At 40.2% G+C, this 15,191-nt stretch overlaps 1 protein-coding gene across 2 annotated transcripts in view; it reads right to left on the reverse strand.

The window, feature by feature from the left end:
* Positions 1 to 3,775: 3,775 nt before the first annotated feature.
* fer (fer (fps/fes related) tyrosine kinase) overlaps positions 3,776 to 15,191 on the reverse strand; it is an 82,260-nt gene continuing 70,844 nt past the window's right edge. For both annotated transcript variants that reach the window (XM_036528609.1, XM_036528608.1), the window contains 3 exons: positions 10,511 to 10,665; positions 9,606 to 9,728; positions 3,776 to 8,456 (listed from right to left, as the gene is read on the reverse strand). In XM_036528609.1, the coding sequence (XP_036384502.1) occupies positions 8,320 to 8,456; positions 9,606 to 9,728; positions 10,511 to 10,665 (415 nt within the window). In that variant the 3' untranslated portion in view covers positions 3,776 to 8,319. The remainder of the gene's footprint in view (positions 8,457 to 9,605; positions 9,729 to 10,510; positions 10,666 to 15,191) is intronic.

Genomic DNA, 15,191 nt, shown 5'->3' on the forward strand with positions numbered 1-15,191 from the left:
TTACAGTGGCCTTGCACCTTGTAATTGTTAGCATGTATACCAAGCATATGTTATTACACAGTCCTTAACGATACCCTTACCACTCTAATTGTACCTGCAAAGTGCACGTATGTAATGTTTTCATAGTACTTGCATAGACTGGCACAAAGCCACTATAATGTAGTGTGGACTCAAATTCTGATGTAATAAATATACTTTGAAATCTCTCTCTCTCTCTCTCTCTCTCTCTCTCTCTCTCTCTCTCTCTCTCTCTCTCTCTCTCTCTCTCTCTCTCTCTCTCTCTCTCTCTCTCTCTCTCTCTCTCTCTCTCTCTCTCTCTCTCTCTCTCTCTCTCTCTCTCTCTCTCTCTGCAGGTTATCACTGTGTTTCATCAACCCAGTAACCCTGGGAACATACACAACCACACTTTAGTTTTCACGGAGACACAGATATTTATTGCAGGTATACAATATAAACATGAGCTTCGGACAAATCCACTCTAAAGCATTAGAACATTTGTTTCTAAGCAAGTGGAAACAAAGATACGAACAGGAAAATATACAGCAACTCCTCTTTCAGGTTGTCTGTTAAGTACAATGTGATTAAAGGAAACTTCAAATAATGAGCTGCTGTGCAGTTTCTTTCTCTTTTGAAAAGGGGGGAGACCATTATGATCAATATAATCTATCAAGGTGATAAGCATCTATATCCAGTGTAACATCCACTTGTTTTTTAAGAGGATATGATTTTTCATTAATATCTAAGAATAAGCTGGGTCATACCTCATCTATGACAGCAGTAAATATTATGCCTTGTGTTGTGGGGTGTACTTTTTAATGGCCAAAAGTGCAATCAAAATATAAGTTATTTTGTGGAAATAAATATCCCAGTTCTTTAAATTAAAATTTTAAGCATCAGTATCTAAAACTAATAAACTATAAAAAAGAGAGTAATGCACATGCCTTAGGAATGACTTTGGAAAGTTACGTATGTAGATGTAATACAGTTTTCCATAAAGACACACATTAAAGGCCTAAGTCAAAGGTGACCCAGTGACTCACAAAAAAAAAAACAAAAAAACATTTAAAGGCTGTGATTGGTAGTGTCTATATTCATGGTTCTTGGGAGAAATGCAAACTTAATCACTTGGCTTGGTCACTTTGCCTGTGATATAAAAATCAATACAAAACATGAATAGTGACAAATACTTTAATACATATATTGATAGCAAGAGTGATGTCATCAAGTGATGTAGAAATGCAATAAGTACTATGTTTAGTACAATGCTGAATAAATCAAACAGGTCAAATTACATCCTGGTGGTATATGTGATTTGCTGAATTTGTGGTAGTTTTAATATAGAATTACGCAGTATTATTCACCCTTATGAATGAACTGAGTTTAAAATGCAGGTACCCTCCATTTTGATACTGAATGTCTTTTTCATATCTATTTTTTCTTATACATGAACCTTTTGGGTATGTCTTTCTGTGTATTGTAAAATATACATCTTCAACTGGAAAAACAGGCCTTGTAGCACTATATTACCCCCCTGTGTACTCATGCTGATGGGACAAGAGCAGCTCACTGGTTAAAAAGTCTTGCAAAAACAGCATTTAGTTCAATGGAAAAAGCTTTCTCATCAATTACACAGGTACCAGGTATCTGACAGACAGCTCTTCGATGGGAGCAATTTTCCACAGACAGAAAAGCTGTTGTAAGACTCCAGATGCTTTGAGCAGCAGATACGCCAGATGTGTTATCAACAGGATGAGAATCCACTCTGGAGCTTACAGTACAAGAGATTTCAGAGCTGGTCTTCTTATTCATAAGTATACTGTAAGCGTTTGGTATGGTACAATCCTACACAACATGTATACATGATATATTCCGGCCAGATGTCATCTAACACTGTGAGAGCAAACTAGTTTTGACCACCAGCAGCACCATTCAAAAAAATCAGGATATGAACGAAACAATCATTCCTACGGTTTTAGGCATTTGACAATGCTGTGCTGTGGCTAGATTCTCTTTGACAGGAAATGCTATTATGACTGCACAACCGTGAACTCAAATCTAAATGGAAACAAATATGATAGAGAAATTTTGCTCTCTAACATATTACATACAGTAGCTACTATAAAGAAAATGGAGATAAATTCAGATGATTGATTTTATATTTATATACATTCTGAATGTACAAAAAATACTCATGCGGTCACAAGACTCAAAGTACGAGGAAAATGGGCTTTTATCCCAAATATGGCAGCAAAATAATAATAAGATAAAAAAAGATATTTGCTACAAAAGTCCAACTTGCACTCAATTTAGACTAAACTTAAAAATAAAAAACAAGGGAGCAATTGTTTTATGGCTGTTTTTTTTATCATATTAGTGTTTGAGAAACAGGATATCGGAAAATTAGTTACAGTATAAGTTTTATACAACATATTTACAAATAATAAGAGGAAAAGGATTTGACAGTAAATCTTAAATGAATAGTAATCATTTTTACATACTACTGAAATGACATTGTGATATACTTTAAATGGTTCAGATGTGTGACATGGCTTACATGAAAGATACCCACTTCCAGAGGTTTACATAAATCCTTATCATTGCTATTAAACACATTTTGGCCAATCACAGCCGAATATGCACTCATGGCATAAAGCAGCTTATGATTACCAATTCACAGATGGTGGAACCTTGGTGGGGTTTGGCTCAAATTTAGTAAGCGGCAGAAACATGAGATTATGTTCCTTTTCGTATGATTATTTCATACAGAAAAGGGTCACCATTAAGCAGTAGATATCATTTCATAAAACACATGTCAAACATTTTTAACATAAATTATTTGTATCACAATCTACCGTCTTATTAGAATGTTTATCAAGGCATTATGATTCCTTTATTATATCAGAATTCCTTAACAATTAAGACATGGTAAAGGTCCATTCAAGAGACACAGAGCATAAATACGAGCACAAGAACAGGATGACATTAATGCAATTGCTTTGGTCAGACATTAATCACCTGGGCCTCTGCTTTCGAGAATTCCTTGTACTGAGGAAATTCAATCTTCTATGGCCATTTCCACACTGAAACACATTCAAGGAGAATTGTACAAAAAAACTGCTTTGAAAAAGGCGCTAAATGTTTTATCTAGTCTGGAAATGATAAGATGCTTCTTTTACTTTGACCTCTTTTGTGAGATTAAAAACAATCATATTAAAAACAAAAAAAACAAAACAAAAAATCAAAAAGGTAAATTTTATGTCATTCACCAAAGGCTGAACCTTATGCCATGTGTAACGGTTAATATAACAAGGGTCATAAAAGGAGTCAAATGTACACGTGCGCAAAATGTCCCGGCTGGGTTCATCATGTAGACATTTTCATACCGATCAGCTGTTGAACACGTTCAGGAATTGCACTCTAAAACCCAGTGTTTTTCAGTCCCAGGGAGCGCTCCGGTAATGGAAAGCGAGCCCCCAAGCAGGGGGCTGCCCAGTGGGAGCTGGCGGCATTAGGGGACAGCATAGCATGTTCCCCCAAGCGGGCTCAGTGTTTGTGCCCCCCCCTTTCACTGCACAGCCCTAAACAGCTGTATAATCCACTCTGTATGGGGATATGTCAGTTACATTAGCCGCAGGACTCTGTGTACACAAACAAAAGGATTTTCTGATTTGGCTCTACCAATGTATGTATACACGCGTGCGTCGCTGTTACTCACACTACAGTTCAGACCGCAAACCTACGGAATATCTCACACTCTCACACACACAACTCTAGGGAGTTGGGGCAAGAGCTTGAGTGCTCATCCAAAATCCCTCTGTGGGATATGACTGTAAAATACAACTTCAGGCCCCCTTCTGCTTAAGTGCACAAAACACCTGCAACTGAGAGCTCCTCACAGATGCCGCAATTTCCACAGCGCATATACTGTCAGGTGAACATTTCCTGCTTTATTCTTTCGCCATAAACACTGAACTCTTCCCTGTGATGTTTTTTATGCTCCCTGTATAGACTTCAGAGTTGCTATATATATCCTTAATGACCAATCTCAAGGCCAGACCGCAGCATGCATCCCCCCCCCGGGCCTGAAAATGTTGATGTAGGCAGGTTTTTTGAATCGACAAGAGATGGAGAGTACACTGGGGGGAACAACACATTGCTCTGACAGAGTGTCTCTGCACCTGGCTTTTACTTCACCTTCTTTGTGATGGTAATTCATCCAAACGTACGCGCTTTATTTGCCTCCAGCGGAGCACAACATTACCTCAAGACTGCATCATAAACACCCCGAGGGGGTCTGTCTCATAGAGCATTTGGTGCAGAAGAGTCTTCTTTTCAATTAGGCTGAATCTTTCAATTAGGAAGACATTGAGCTGTCTCTCTGTCATGCCATTTAATTTGCAGAGCGAAGACCATTACTTTCCAGAACTCGGCTCTTGTTGGTTGAATGACACTGCGATATGAGGTCTTGTAATTTTCAATTTAAGGTGACCTCTTAAGACAGGCTTCCTTGCAGTTTAATATCAGGCATTTCAAACAGGCGAGGCGCTTTTTTTTTTTCTTCTTTCCCCTGTCTCTGATTTGAAAGGTGGGGAAAGGAAAACAAGAAGAACCTTTTATTCAGACTTTGGATGCTAATCTAAAGACACAGAATCAAGGAAGCTTTGATAGTGTAGTGCTGTTTTTATAAAGGCTTAAGGGCACTGTAAATACAGATGCAGGTTACATCAGCACAGGGAAATTAGACTTGTAAAACAAAATTTCAAAGCTTTGACAAGTTAATGGAAGGATCAGATCACTTTGTGCTTCATGATAATTAGCTGGAGGTGGAAATTAATATAAAAGAAATCTGGGCCATAAATACAGGTCTGGGAGCTTTGTTTCAAGCTGGATTACTTATGTCTGCAAGATCAATCAAACTGACTACAAACAGCTCTAGCATAACACTGCAAGTCTGCAAATTTAATTGTTGTTTATGAGACAGTGGTAACTTGTATAGTAACAATAATAATAATAAAGCAGCAGCAGGGCTGTATGTTTTGAAGGATATCTCCACAGACAGTTTTGGTTGTAGGACCTCTGTCTGGGCTCCTATTATATATATCTATTCATGTTCCATTCTGAAATCAGGCAAACAGCTGCAACCCTATGAAATGGTAACACAGGCATTGCATCACCAAGGAAAGGTAGCTTGGTACATGACAGAAGTATACACTTTTCATAAACTTACACTGATACTTTTTTTTATTTCAAGTTATATACAAATTATGTTTTTCTTATGTTATTCTGAAAGAAAGCTTCATCCAATGAAACAAGGTGAAAATGTGTGTTTTAATCTGAGTGTATTTGAGCAAGGACACTCTGACATTGGTGGGGACGAACGCACAGATATGGCTTACAATGTTTCAAGAACAACTATCTTATGTTTTCACTGCTTCATTAAACCCCTATTAATTCCATTTCTTGCTTTCAAACTAATGAATCAGTTCTTCAGAAAGAGATTAATGGCTTGTGCTTAAGTAATTTATGAGACTGATAATGGACTCAAGGAAGCGCCGAACATTTCACATGCTTATACATGGTAGTGTATGCTAGTCACACTCTGAGCATAAACAAAAAGACCTCTAGATTTGTTACAGTTCACAAAGACAGGGAAGACATTCCCAGAAGACAAATGTTGACTAAGTGGGTTTGCCTGTGCTTTAACCTGAGCTCTTCTTGGCCAAAGCTCTGCCATCTATGTAATCCCATCTGTCAAAGTCCAGTCCAAACACACAGCGATCATCTCTAATCTCTCTGCTGGATAATAATAAACATTCTAATATTCTGCAAGGGTTTCACCACCTTTGCAAAGGACTGATCAATGTGCCTGAATGTAAGGTATTTCACAGATATCAACTAATGTATATCATCTACACTTTTCTAAAACTTGCCTTTATTGATAGATTTGGGTTGACTGGTTGATAGGCTGAAATGATGGTGAGAGGGCAAGTAAAGAGCAACACATTCTTTTTTAGCTGTGCATACTGCTGCATCCTGAATCTGCTCGTTTGGAATATTTTTTAAACATTTGACAGGGAATTTAACAGTGCTCCGCAAACCAATGGTACACATTTGGTTGGAATGAAACTGAAAGGCATCCACAACCTCTCTTTAAATACATAAAAATGCTAATATTCGATACCTGCACTAACACCTTGCATATGCTACCGTAATTTGCATCACATTACTTCCACAAGCACAAAAGGACAACTTGCTTGCCTTTGCATTTTGTTGGCTTGTGAAATTTCAAACACTCAAATCTCAATAAAAAGCTGAATTCAACAAAGTATGTTGTCACTGACAGGCCTTCTTCCGAAGCATGAGATCTCACAAAAGCTGCCGTTCCCGCTACGTGGACATATGACTTTACAGGCACAAATGTGCCTGTGAAAAATTTCTCAATATCTGCAACTGGCGCTACCCATCATGGGCCGTGAGACTAAATTGTTTCTCCAGATGGATTAAGGCAGCTGCAGAATGAAGTGCTGGATGTCCAACTATATGCTTGGTGGGATTTTTTCAGTTGTCCTTCAGAAAGTGCTCTTTGGGGGTCAGACCATAAAAAGTCAATCCTCAACTGACCACACCACTTTTGATTTGAAAGACCTATTCTAGAACATTTACCCATGGGAGTTATTTGGGCTGTGAGAAGGATATGCAGGTCATTACAATTCACCTGTCAGGTAATACCCATCCAATTTTAGCATGATGTTTTTTGTCAACTGATAACAACTGAAATGATTTCAAGATTACTTAAGACTGAAGTTTTTTTCTAATTGTAAGCTTGGCAACCCAGAGAGCATTTACATTTTTCATGAAATGGCTGACATCATGTAACCTTGAATTTTTTCCCCCACTATCCTAGGAAAGCTGTAGAATAGACCCTTGACTGCACTGAATACTTAAACAGTATGCATTTCAGGTAACCTTTATGTTCAAGTCAAAGCTTTCCCACAGAGTGTTAGGTGGAGCAATTCTGTGAATTCCTGTGTGGAATGGGCTTCAAATCATACCAGGCGTATGGGCAGCTCCAGGGATACGTCACCACAGACAACCTCTATAGGACTCCATGAAAAATGTCTCACAACACATTTCTGAAGGGGCAGTAAAGCACAAAAATGGTGTTTTCTACTTTCAGCTAACTGGAATGTAATATGTTCTCTATGCTACAAAATAGAGAATCTGAACCTCATGTGTATGTGTGACTATTTTATCCTGTCACAAAGTCCCAGATTTGTAAAGAAATAATCTATGAATGGGACCTATTTTGTATGCATTCTTCAGAGGATATTTTGAATTGATCTATTACTGGGTTTCATGCCATTAACAGTGTTCTCAAAAACACTGAAGAATACTGTACTGCTTCACTGGCAAAATTCACTACAGTCTGCATTCCACGCTACCTTCTCAACTGTTTGCACAGATTGAAATTTGAAGGATATGCACATAATTCATGCTCATGTTTAATATCCAGTCTCATATTCTTACGTATATGATATCCATTATATCATGCAATGGACTGTACAATCATTGTTCATGACGAAGGAGCCCTGTGGATTGAACCAGATTTCTGTGCTTGCTTCACTTGTTTGGGGAAACTGAAAAATAAGCAGCAGGGTTTATTTTTTCTCCCTACATCGTAAGCTGGCTGCTGGTCAAAGCAAATCCGACCTTATTCACCGAGCACTCCCCAGGACAGAAAAATCAAGCTTACTCTCAACTGTACAGTGCTGAGTCCCACAGAGAAGGGCATAAAGGTGACCCTCTTAACAGGACAAAATTCTGCGGACCACAGGCCTCATAGGGAGGCCTCAACACTGGGGCTAAACACGATATGTCACAGATTCTCCAAGGGGGGTTGGAGAATTACTTGAAATCCTGCAATTCGCTTGACTGACACGGCTGTTTTTTTTTCCTTTACTCTTGGGACTGTGTCACAAACAATAACTTAAAAGGAGAGAAACTGCGCAGGTATCATTCATAGCTTTCAGCTCAGTCCCAATTTTACCATCATTCAGTAAAACCTTAACAGGGCCTGATCGATAACACACGGCACCCTAGGAATGCTGGGTATTTGGTTGTGCCTGAAGCTGAGAAGAAACATCTTTTCTTGCCAGTGGCTCAAAACAGCTGTTGCATAGGCAGTTTAACACAGTGGACTTGTGTCAAATTGTACACAACTGTACAATCATGCTAGAAAAGTGTTGATGCTGAAACATACGGCACATTTCTCTCGGGGTGTCGGAATGCACAAATCGTTCTCCTCCCCACATACATGTGCTATTTCTTCTTAATCAAGGTCAGTTCTTTTTGTATGTCGGCAAACTTCGGACGATTTTCTGGTTTGTACTCCCAGCACCTCTGCATGATCTTGTAAACCTCCTCTGGACACTTTTGCGGGCAGGTCATCCTGTATCCTGTGCGGACGAGAAGCAAAACCATATGTGGAAACCACAGATGATCTATACATTTACCAGATATTCAACTCCTGCATTCCTTCCATTGGCTGTCTAGGACATTCTGGAGTTTTGGACCACACCCATTCAAGAATGTTCATAGTAAGCCAGCAAATGAAAACAGTTACAGCTTCAACAAGGGTGGAGACCGAACTTGTAATGTGAAGTACATCTAGCTGGCTATCTGGTGCATATACCAAATATCTGTGTGGAGGCATTTTCAGGTCTGGCTGTCCAAAACTAGGCAACAGTGATAGCAGACAAATATAGAGGGATAAAAAGAAAAAATGAAAAAATGTCAGTCTGGCAGGAAGATGGCACCATGCATATCTGATCTTGGCAGCTGTGACATTTTTCTCAAGAATTGTTTGAGGATGACCAGAGGAAGACTCAGGAAGATGTTGTCACCTCTTGACATGGTCACCCAAGCATCACACGTTAATAAAGTGTCTCTGTCTTCTGAGTGGCTGGCTTGAAAAAGTAGTTTATGAATGAAATACAGCCAACAGTTGTTACCTTCTCAAGGACATGTGAATGCTGCCCATCTGTTATCATTTGCATGGCATATTTGTAACTATGCTCCACTTACTTGATTGTCAAAACCTGTCTTTCTTTATTCTTTTTTACAAAGAGGATTATTTGCAGAAACTAATGAGCATATGCGCTGTTCTTATGCATTAGCAAATCTTTCACTGAAAAATATGTCCCAAAAGAATCAGGGAATGATTTGATTTAGGGTTTAGAAGGTTTAGATCTTTTCTGAGGTAAAAAAAAAAAGTTAGACAACAAAAACAACAACAAAAAAAAACACCATCTGAGGGACAAGCACAATAAATACATTAAAGCCAAATTAGGATTTATTTTTTACAAGCGCTCTTGCACTTTTTTGGTAACAGGAGTCGCTGCCATAAATTACCATGGCCTTAAGAGTACAACAGTACTGACCAATCTGGGCTTTCAGCCTATGGGCCTCTGGTTGCTCGTATTGTGTCCTAACCTCTCTCTAACTGTGAACCTTGCAAGAAATACAACCACTTCACATGTTACTTTGGCTGTGTTTTTGAAGGGGGCCTCCAGCGCCCTGGGGGCTTGGGTAAAAAGGACGCCTACCTTTCTCCACTTGCTCCCGCGCCTGCTGATTGGTCATTCCGGGGTAAGGGCAGACTCCTAAACTGAACGTCTCCCACAGGAGGATCCCGTAGCTCCACACGTCGCTCTCCGAGCTGTATCTCCCTGGGAAACGACACAAGCGACAGCAGGGTGACGGAACGGTCACCCGCCTGGCTAACACTCTGACATTCTGATCGTGAAAAAAAAAAAAAAAAAACAGCAGCAGGCGGTGCAGCGATATGCTCGGTTACATTTTTCCTATTGGTTTTTTTTTTTTTAAAGATAAACAAGAAATCTCAATCTTGTTTATCTCCAAATAAGATTAACAGAAAAAGAAGAAATGGCACACTGGACGTTTCCTCTGACAGTGAGGGAAAACCGCAGCAAAGCATAAGCAGTTTTTTCCCATCATATCAAAATGTGTCTGCAATGCCTGCTGGCACAAAGACGACATCCATCTTCAGCTGTGCAAGCAAAGCCGATGGAATTGTGACATTATCAATGACAATCCTGTCAGTGCCTTTTCTTCTTTAGTTAAATATCTAAATGTCTAACCATGAGCTTTCCCTTTTTCCTCTGCCTATTTGCAAACAAAAAAAACTGCTGCACTGTTACAAATGTTATCTAATCGACAATGACTAACTACTGCATGCTGTATATCTTAAAAATTAGAATCGCTTTGCTTTTCAAATAGATTATAGTAAACCTGTTCAAAATTCCCTCTACTTATGGTCTAATATTGACAAATTTAAAAACAAAAAAAATATTTCATGTTAAATTAACCCAGTATATAACACTGCCTGGTTGACATCACCAATTTGGTCCAACAAGGAGGGGCAATGATTTTATATTATAAAATAACATTCATTGAAAAGACAATGAAAAGAAAGGCTTGGGAGAATCACCATAGTTCAACGCCTCTGGTGCCGTCCACTTGATGGGAATCTGCTTCAAGCCAGATGAAGAGTATATCCCATCATCCTCTTGTCTCGACATGCCGAAATCGCTGATCTTCAACAGGTTGTTTTCTCCCACCAGGCAGTTTCTCGCGGCGAGATCCCTGTGTGAGATTAAGGGACACTATCATGGCTGCGCTCCCTCGACTCTATCAGCCGGGGTATTGTACAAGCCCCAGGGTGATTGAGCGCACTTTCAACTCAGTCTGCTGGAGAGGTCTGGATCACGCTGCGATTCGGGTCAGGAGTTAGATGAGGCGCGGGGATCTGAACTGATCCCATAATGAGAGCCCTCCCCACTTTCAGAATGGCGGAGCACTTCCATGGAATCTAGCCCAAGAGGAAACATGACAAACCAAACCTTTAACTTTAACCCTGAGAAAAAAAAATATATACACTTCAAAGCCTTTTGCTGCCAAAGAGGAAAAGTGACAAACGACACCAAACAAACCAACTTTCTGTAACACTTGAAGTTTTATTTTCCGTTTCCTTAAGTCGTCACACATAAGGAACATGAAGCAAGCAGTTTGACAAATGACGACGTCCAGTCAGGTTCGTTACAGCGACTGAGCACCTGCCTGTAAACATCAAACAAACCCATACTGCTTGAGATAATGCAGTCAGGTCCCTGTGCTGAAAAGCACACTAATGGAGCCTCCACAGGGGGAGAAAGCGTATATCCTCTGACCCTGGATGTTCTGGAGAAATCATTCTCACCCCCATGCTGCCAGGGTAATGACTCCAAGTGTAGCTGGAGCCTGGCTGTGCCTCTTGACAGCGAGGAAATGAAGTGAACACCTACCATGCTTTATTCACTGTCTAAGATAGCGACGGAGGTGGCCGGCTGCCCTTCCCAATCTAATCCAAAAATAACTTTGAAAAGAAATGGAATGGCTCCTTGAAGAAATGGGTATTTGGAAAGAAAAAAAAACCCTGGACATGTAGTTCAACCCCATCTCGCCATGTGCATTCCGATGCAACCGAAACAAAGAAAGAGTAAATAATATTCAGCTCCCTTTATTTTGATGACCTTTAAAGCCACAAAGGGCTGTTCTCTGAAAGGAGGAGAAAATTAATAAAACTAAAGCCCAGGGGAATGTTTGGGACAGATGTGCCAACATTTAACATGCTGCTGACATCAGCCCACCATGTACTTCTTCCAAATTCAACCCTGAACTGAATCTTTAAGGGAAAAAAAATCTAATTGTTGTCCCTGAAATACTCTGTCCCCAAGAATACCTTCAAAAAAATGCTTAGTTTTTTGTCTATTAAGAATACTAATGTATTCTGTTGGTTAAAACCATAGGCTTTCAGTTTTTTGCTTACATGAAAGGTTATGCTGACCTTTGTAACAGCATATGTGTTGCACAAAACAGGATTGTCCTCAAAAGTATTATACAACAGTGAAGAAACTTTGTTAATTGAGAGTAGGAAAAAAGTTCTACACCAATTAGTATCTGTGCTGTTTTGCAGGACTGTGCTTTTTCAGTTTTCTGGCAAAACATCTCTATTGATCTGAACATGATTCTGCCTTTTGTGAGCAACACTGCTGGAAAACTATGAAGTAATAGAAACAGTTACTATATTTTATTAACCTGCAAGCATTTTTTGTTTGTAATCATGTTACTACCAATAGATAATTTATTAAAATGCAATTTTCATTGTAATTTATTATTATTAGATGTATTATACTGCTGAGTATCTACAAGAAAAAAAAACTGGCTGGCAATTATCTTTAAAAATACAAAGAGGTTTGCCTTGAACTAATTTTGCTCTAACTGCAAAAGGAAACATTTAATTACATGTTTTTGTAGATTCCAAATTCATTCATTTGAAAAGGTGAGGACAGTTAACTATGATTGGGTTTTATCTGTGGTGGCTTTTGTGGTGTTCCATCTCTTCTGTAATCTGAAGAGAGACGTCCATGACAAACCTACTGAAAGAGCAAGGACATAGCGAGCTTAAAGCGAGTGCAATTGAAACCCTCATAATGAAGCAGGCTTGCATGAGGCTTCAGGCTCCGCACAGTGCCTTTGCAAATGGACATCTCCACATCACCCAGCATGCATTTCAGCTGAATGCTTATCCAGTATCCGTTCCACTCTGGTGCATCTGAATGTCCGTCTCACACCAAGGACTAAAATTTCCTTTTTTTCCACGCACTGGTAGTGGTGGTGGGGCTGCGTGCCAAGTTCACAGGCACCCCACAGTAGACGCATAGAGAGCAAGGCCGGTGAAAAGGCATGTCTCTTTCCTCAGCGTCACTTAAACAGTTACTTACACTAAACTAAATATTTGCATTGCTAGTTGTTTCCACTAACTGAGGGGTGGATTTCACTCCCTCTGTCTGAATGACATTCTTCTATGCTGCTGTAAGACGATCCTCCACACTGAGCTGTTATTTCAGAGCGTGAGGAACAAGGAACAATCTGTAGTGAGATATTTTTTGTACGGAACGACAATAATAAAAAAAAGCACCTTGCTTTGTACCTGCACAAAAAGGGCAGTTCTCACATCACAATAAAAAGTGCATTAGCTGGAGCCTGCCGCTGTGCGCGGGCTCTGAGGCTGACCCGTTCCCTGTGCTCGGCCGAGGCGGCCCCTGACCGCTTATACAGCGGCGCCCCCCCCCCACAAGGTGGGCGGACACTGAGGGACGAGGAGCCGCACGCTGGCTGACACCCAAGCAGCAGCTGAGCGGTATCAGATGAAATGGCTGCGATCGTAAATCTTCCCCCAGCCGAGCACGGGGGGGAGTGAAGCGCTTCGCCGCCGACACAGGATATGAAAAAAGAAAAAGGCCGCCTTGATGTTTACCCATCTGTGGAGGAAGGACGCAAGACACTGATGAACGGGATCACAGCTCGTCTACGGAAACACGGTGACTTGTGTTTGCGTGGATCGTGCTGCCTGGATTCAACAACAGGAACACTTTTCTGCGTCCCCTTTTCACACACATTTAATTCAGTTAATGTCCCTCTGCTAGACAGACAAGGTTTCGGTCAAGGTTTTCTTTCTTTTTTTTGTCACCAATGTGGAGTGGTTGTTGACGCACTCCTGGTTTTCAGGTTGTTTCTCCCTGGTGCCAGCCTTCAGTAGGATTGAGTGGTATGCAGAATATATTAGAATTTCGGAATTCCTTAAGTGCTGTTATTTTTTAAGCTGTCAGACCGTGGTGCAACAGAAATGAAAAGCCATAAATGATGTGCTGTGGATTAGTATGCGTGGAGTTTTTGTGAGTTTCTTTTATCTTTGCACTCATCACTCATCATGATTCCAGACTGCTCATGAGATTCCATACCGACCAGTGAACTGTAACACAGCATATAGTGGTGCACATGCATTAATAATGTCAAATCAAGGCATTCTAATCTCGAATTTCAAGAATGATTGTAAAAAAAAGTGTAAATAACCACTGTCATGCAATAATCCAAATAAACAAATCAACAGAATTTTTATGACCCAAACAAGGCAGTTCAGCACTGTTATTTGTTGAGATCTAGCTGGATATGGGCATATAGTGTATTTTCAGTTTCCTTAGCTCCGAATAACATTCAATTTGCATACAGTGTTTAGCTCTGCACACTGCCTGAAAATGCAACACAATTAAAGCTGGTGCACAGGGCTCAGGAAAACTGAGCAGACAGCGTTCGGGGAAAAACTGCAATTAGCAGCGGTTTCTTGACAATGTGTTGATTAAAAAGCTGTGCCGGGTATACTTTCTTTCTTTTGAACACCTCCCACCCTTTCCTGCTGTATCCCATCATGACACAACACTATTTCCTCAAACACTGCAATTTAAGTCTAAAATGTTTTTTTTTTCTTCAAAATCAAGTGAATCCTTGCACACCAATGTATCTGGATCCAAAAGCTGTAGCAATAACGACACTGTCAGAGGTGGTGGGAGCATCACCCTGTATCTCTGGGGTGGGGATTTCAATTTCACACACCAATCTATAACTCCCTCCAGGATTAGGAGTTTTACAAACTCCTGGCTGAAACAGGGCCTACAGCTACTCCCATATTTTCCAGGAAGTTAAAACTGGCATTTGTGCTGACTATCGTCTCCCGGGCAGGGGAGTTGGGTGTATTAGATTGTCACTCAAAGAAACTGCTTTAGTGAGATAAGTAAGAGCAATGAAGATGATTAGATTGGAAAAACATATAAGGCAAAACTTTAGTGGGTCTCTTTCCATCCAGATTATCTTTTTTCCTGGCAAATTGTTTTTACCAGTGTACACAGACTTAAATTGCCCTGTGTAGAGGAGATATAGCTCTGGGTGCAGTGCTAATTTGAAAACTGACAGTCCTGTAAACAGCCAAATCAAATAAGACATCCCCGCAGCATGGATGATGCTGGAGGGCCCTAAATAAGATGGATGGAAATGCATTGCATGGGGAAAAATGTACAGAGAGGGAGAAGGCTATCACTGCAGCACAGTTTAGCACTATGCTGCATTAGCCCTGTGGTACATGGTATTCTGTCACGTCACATGTCTCAACATACTGCAAAACAAACAAGTCCCGTGATTTCAACAGCAGGGTTAATTGGTTTCTCCCCTTTACAATAGCACATAAACCTGACAACAGATGATAACTGAGGTTACACCGCTCCACACTGAAGCAGCTT

Source organism: Megalops cyprinoides, chromosome 5 (assembly GCF_013368585.1).
Source record: "Megalops cyprinoides isolate fMegCyp1 chromosome 5, fMegCyp1.pri, whole genome shotgun sequence".
Lineage (NCBI taxonomy): Eukaryota > Metazoa > Chordata > Actinopteri > Elopiformes > Megalopidae > Megalops > Megalops cyprinoides.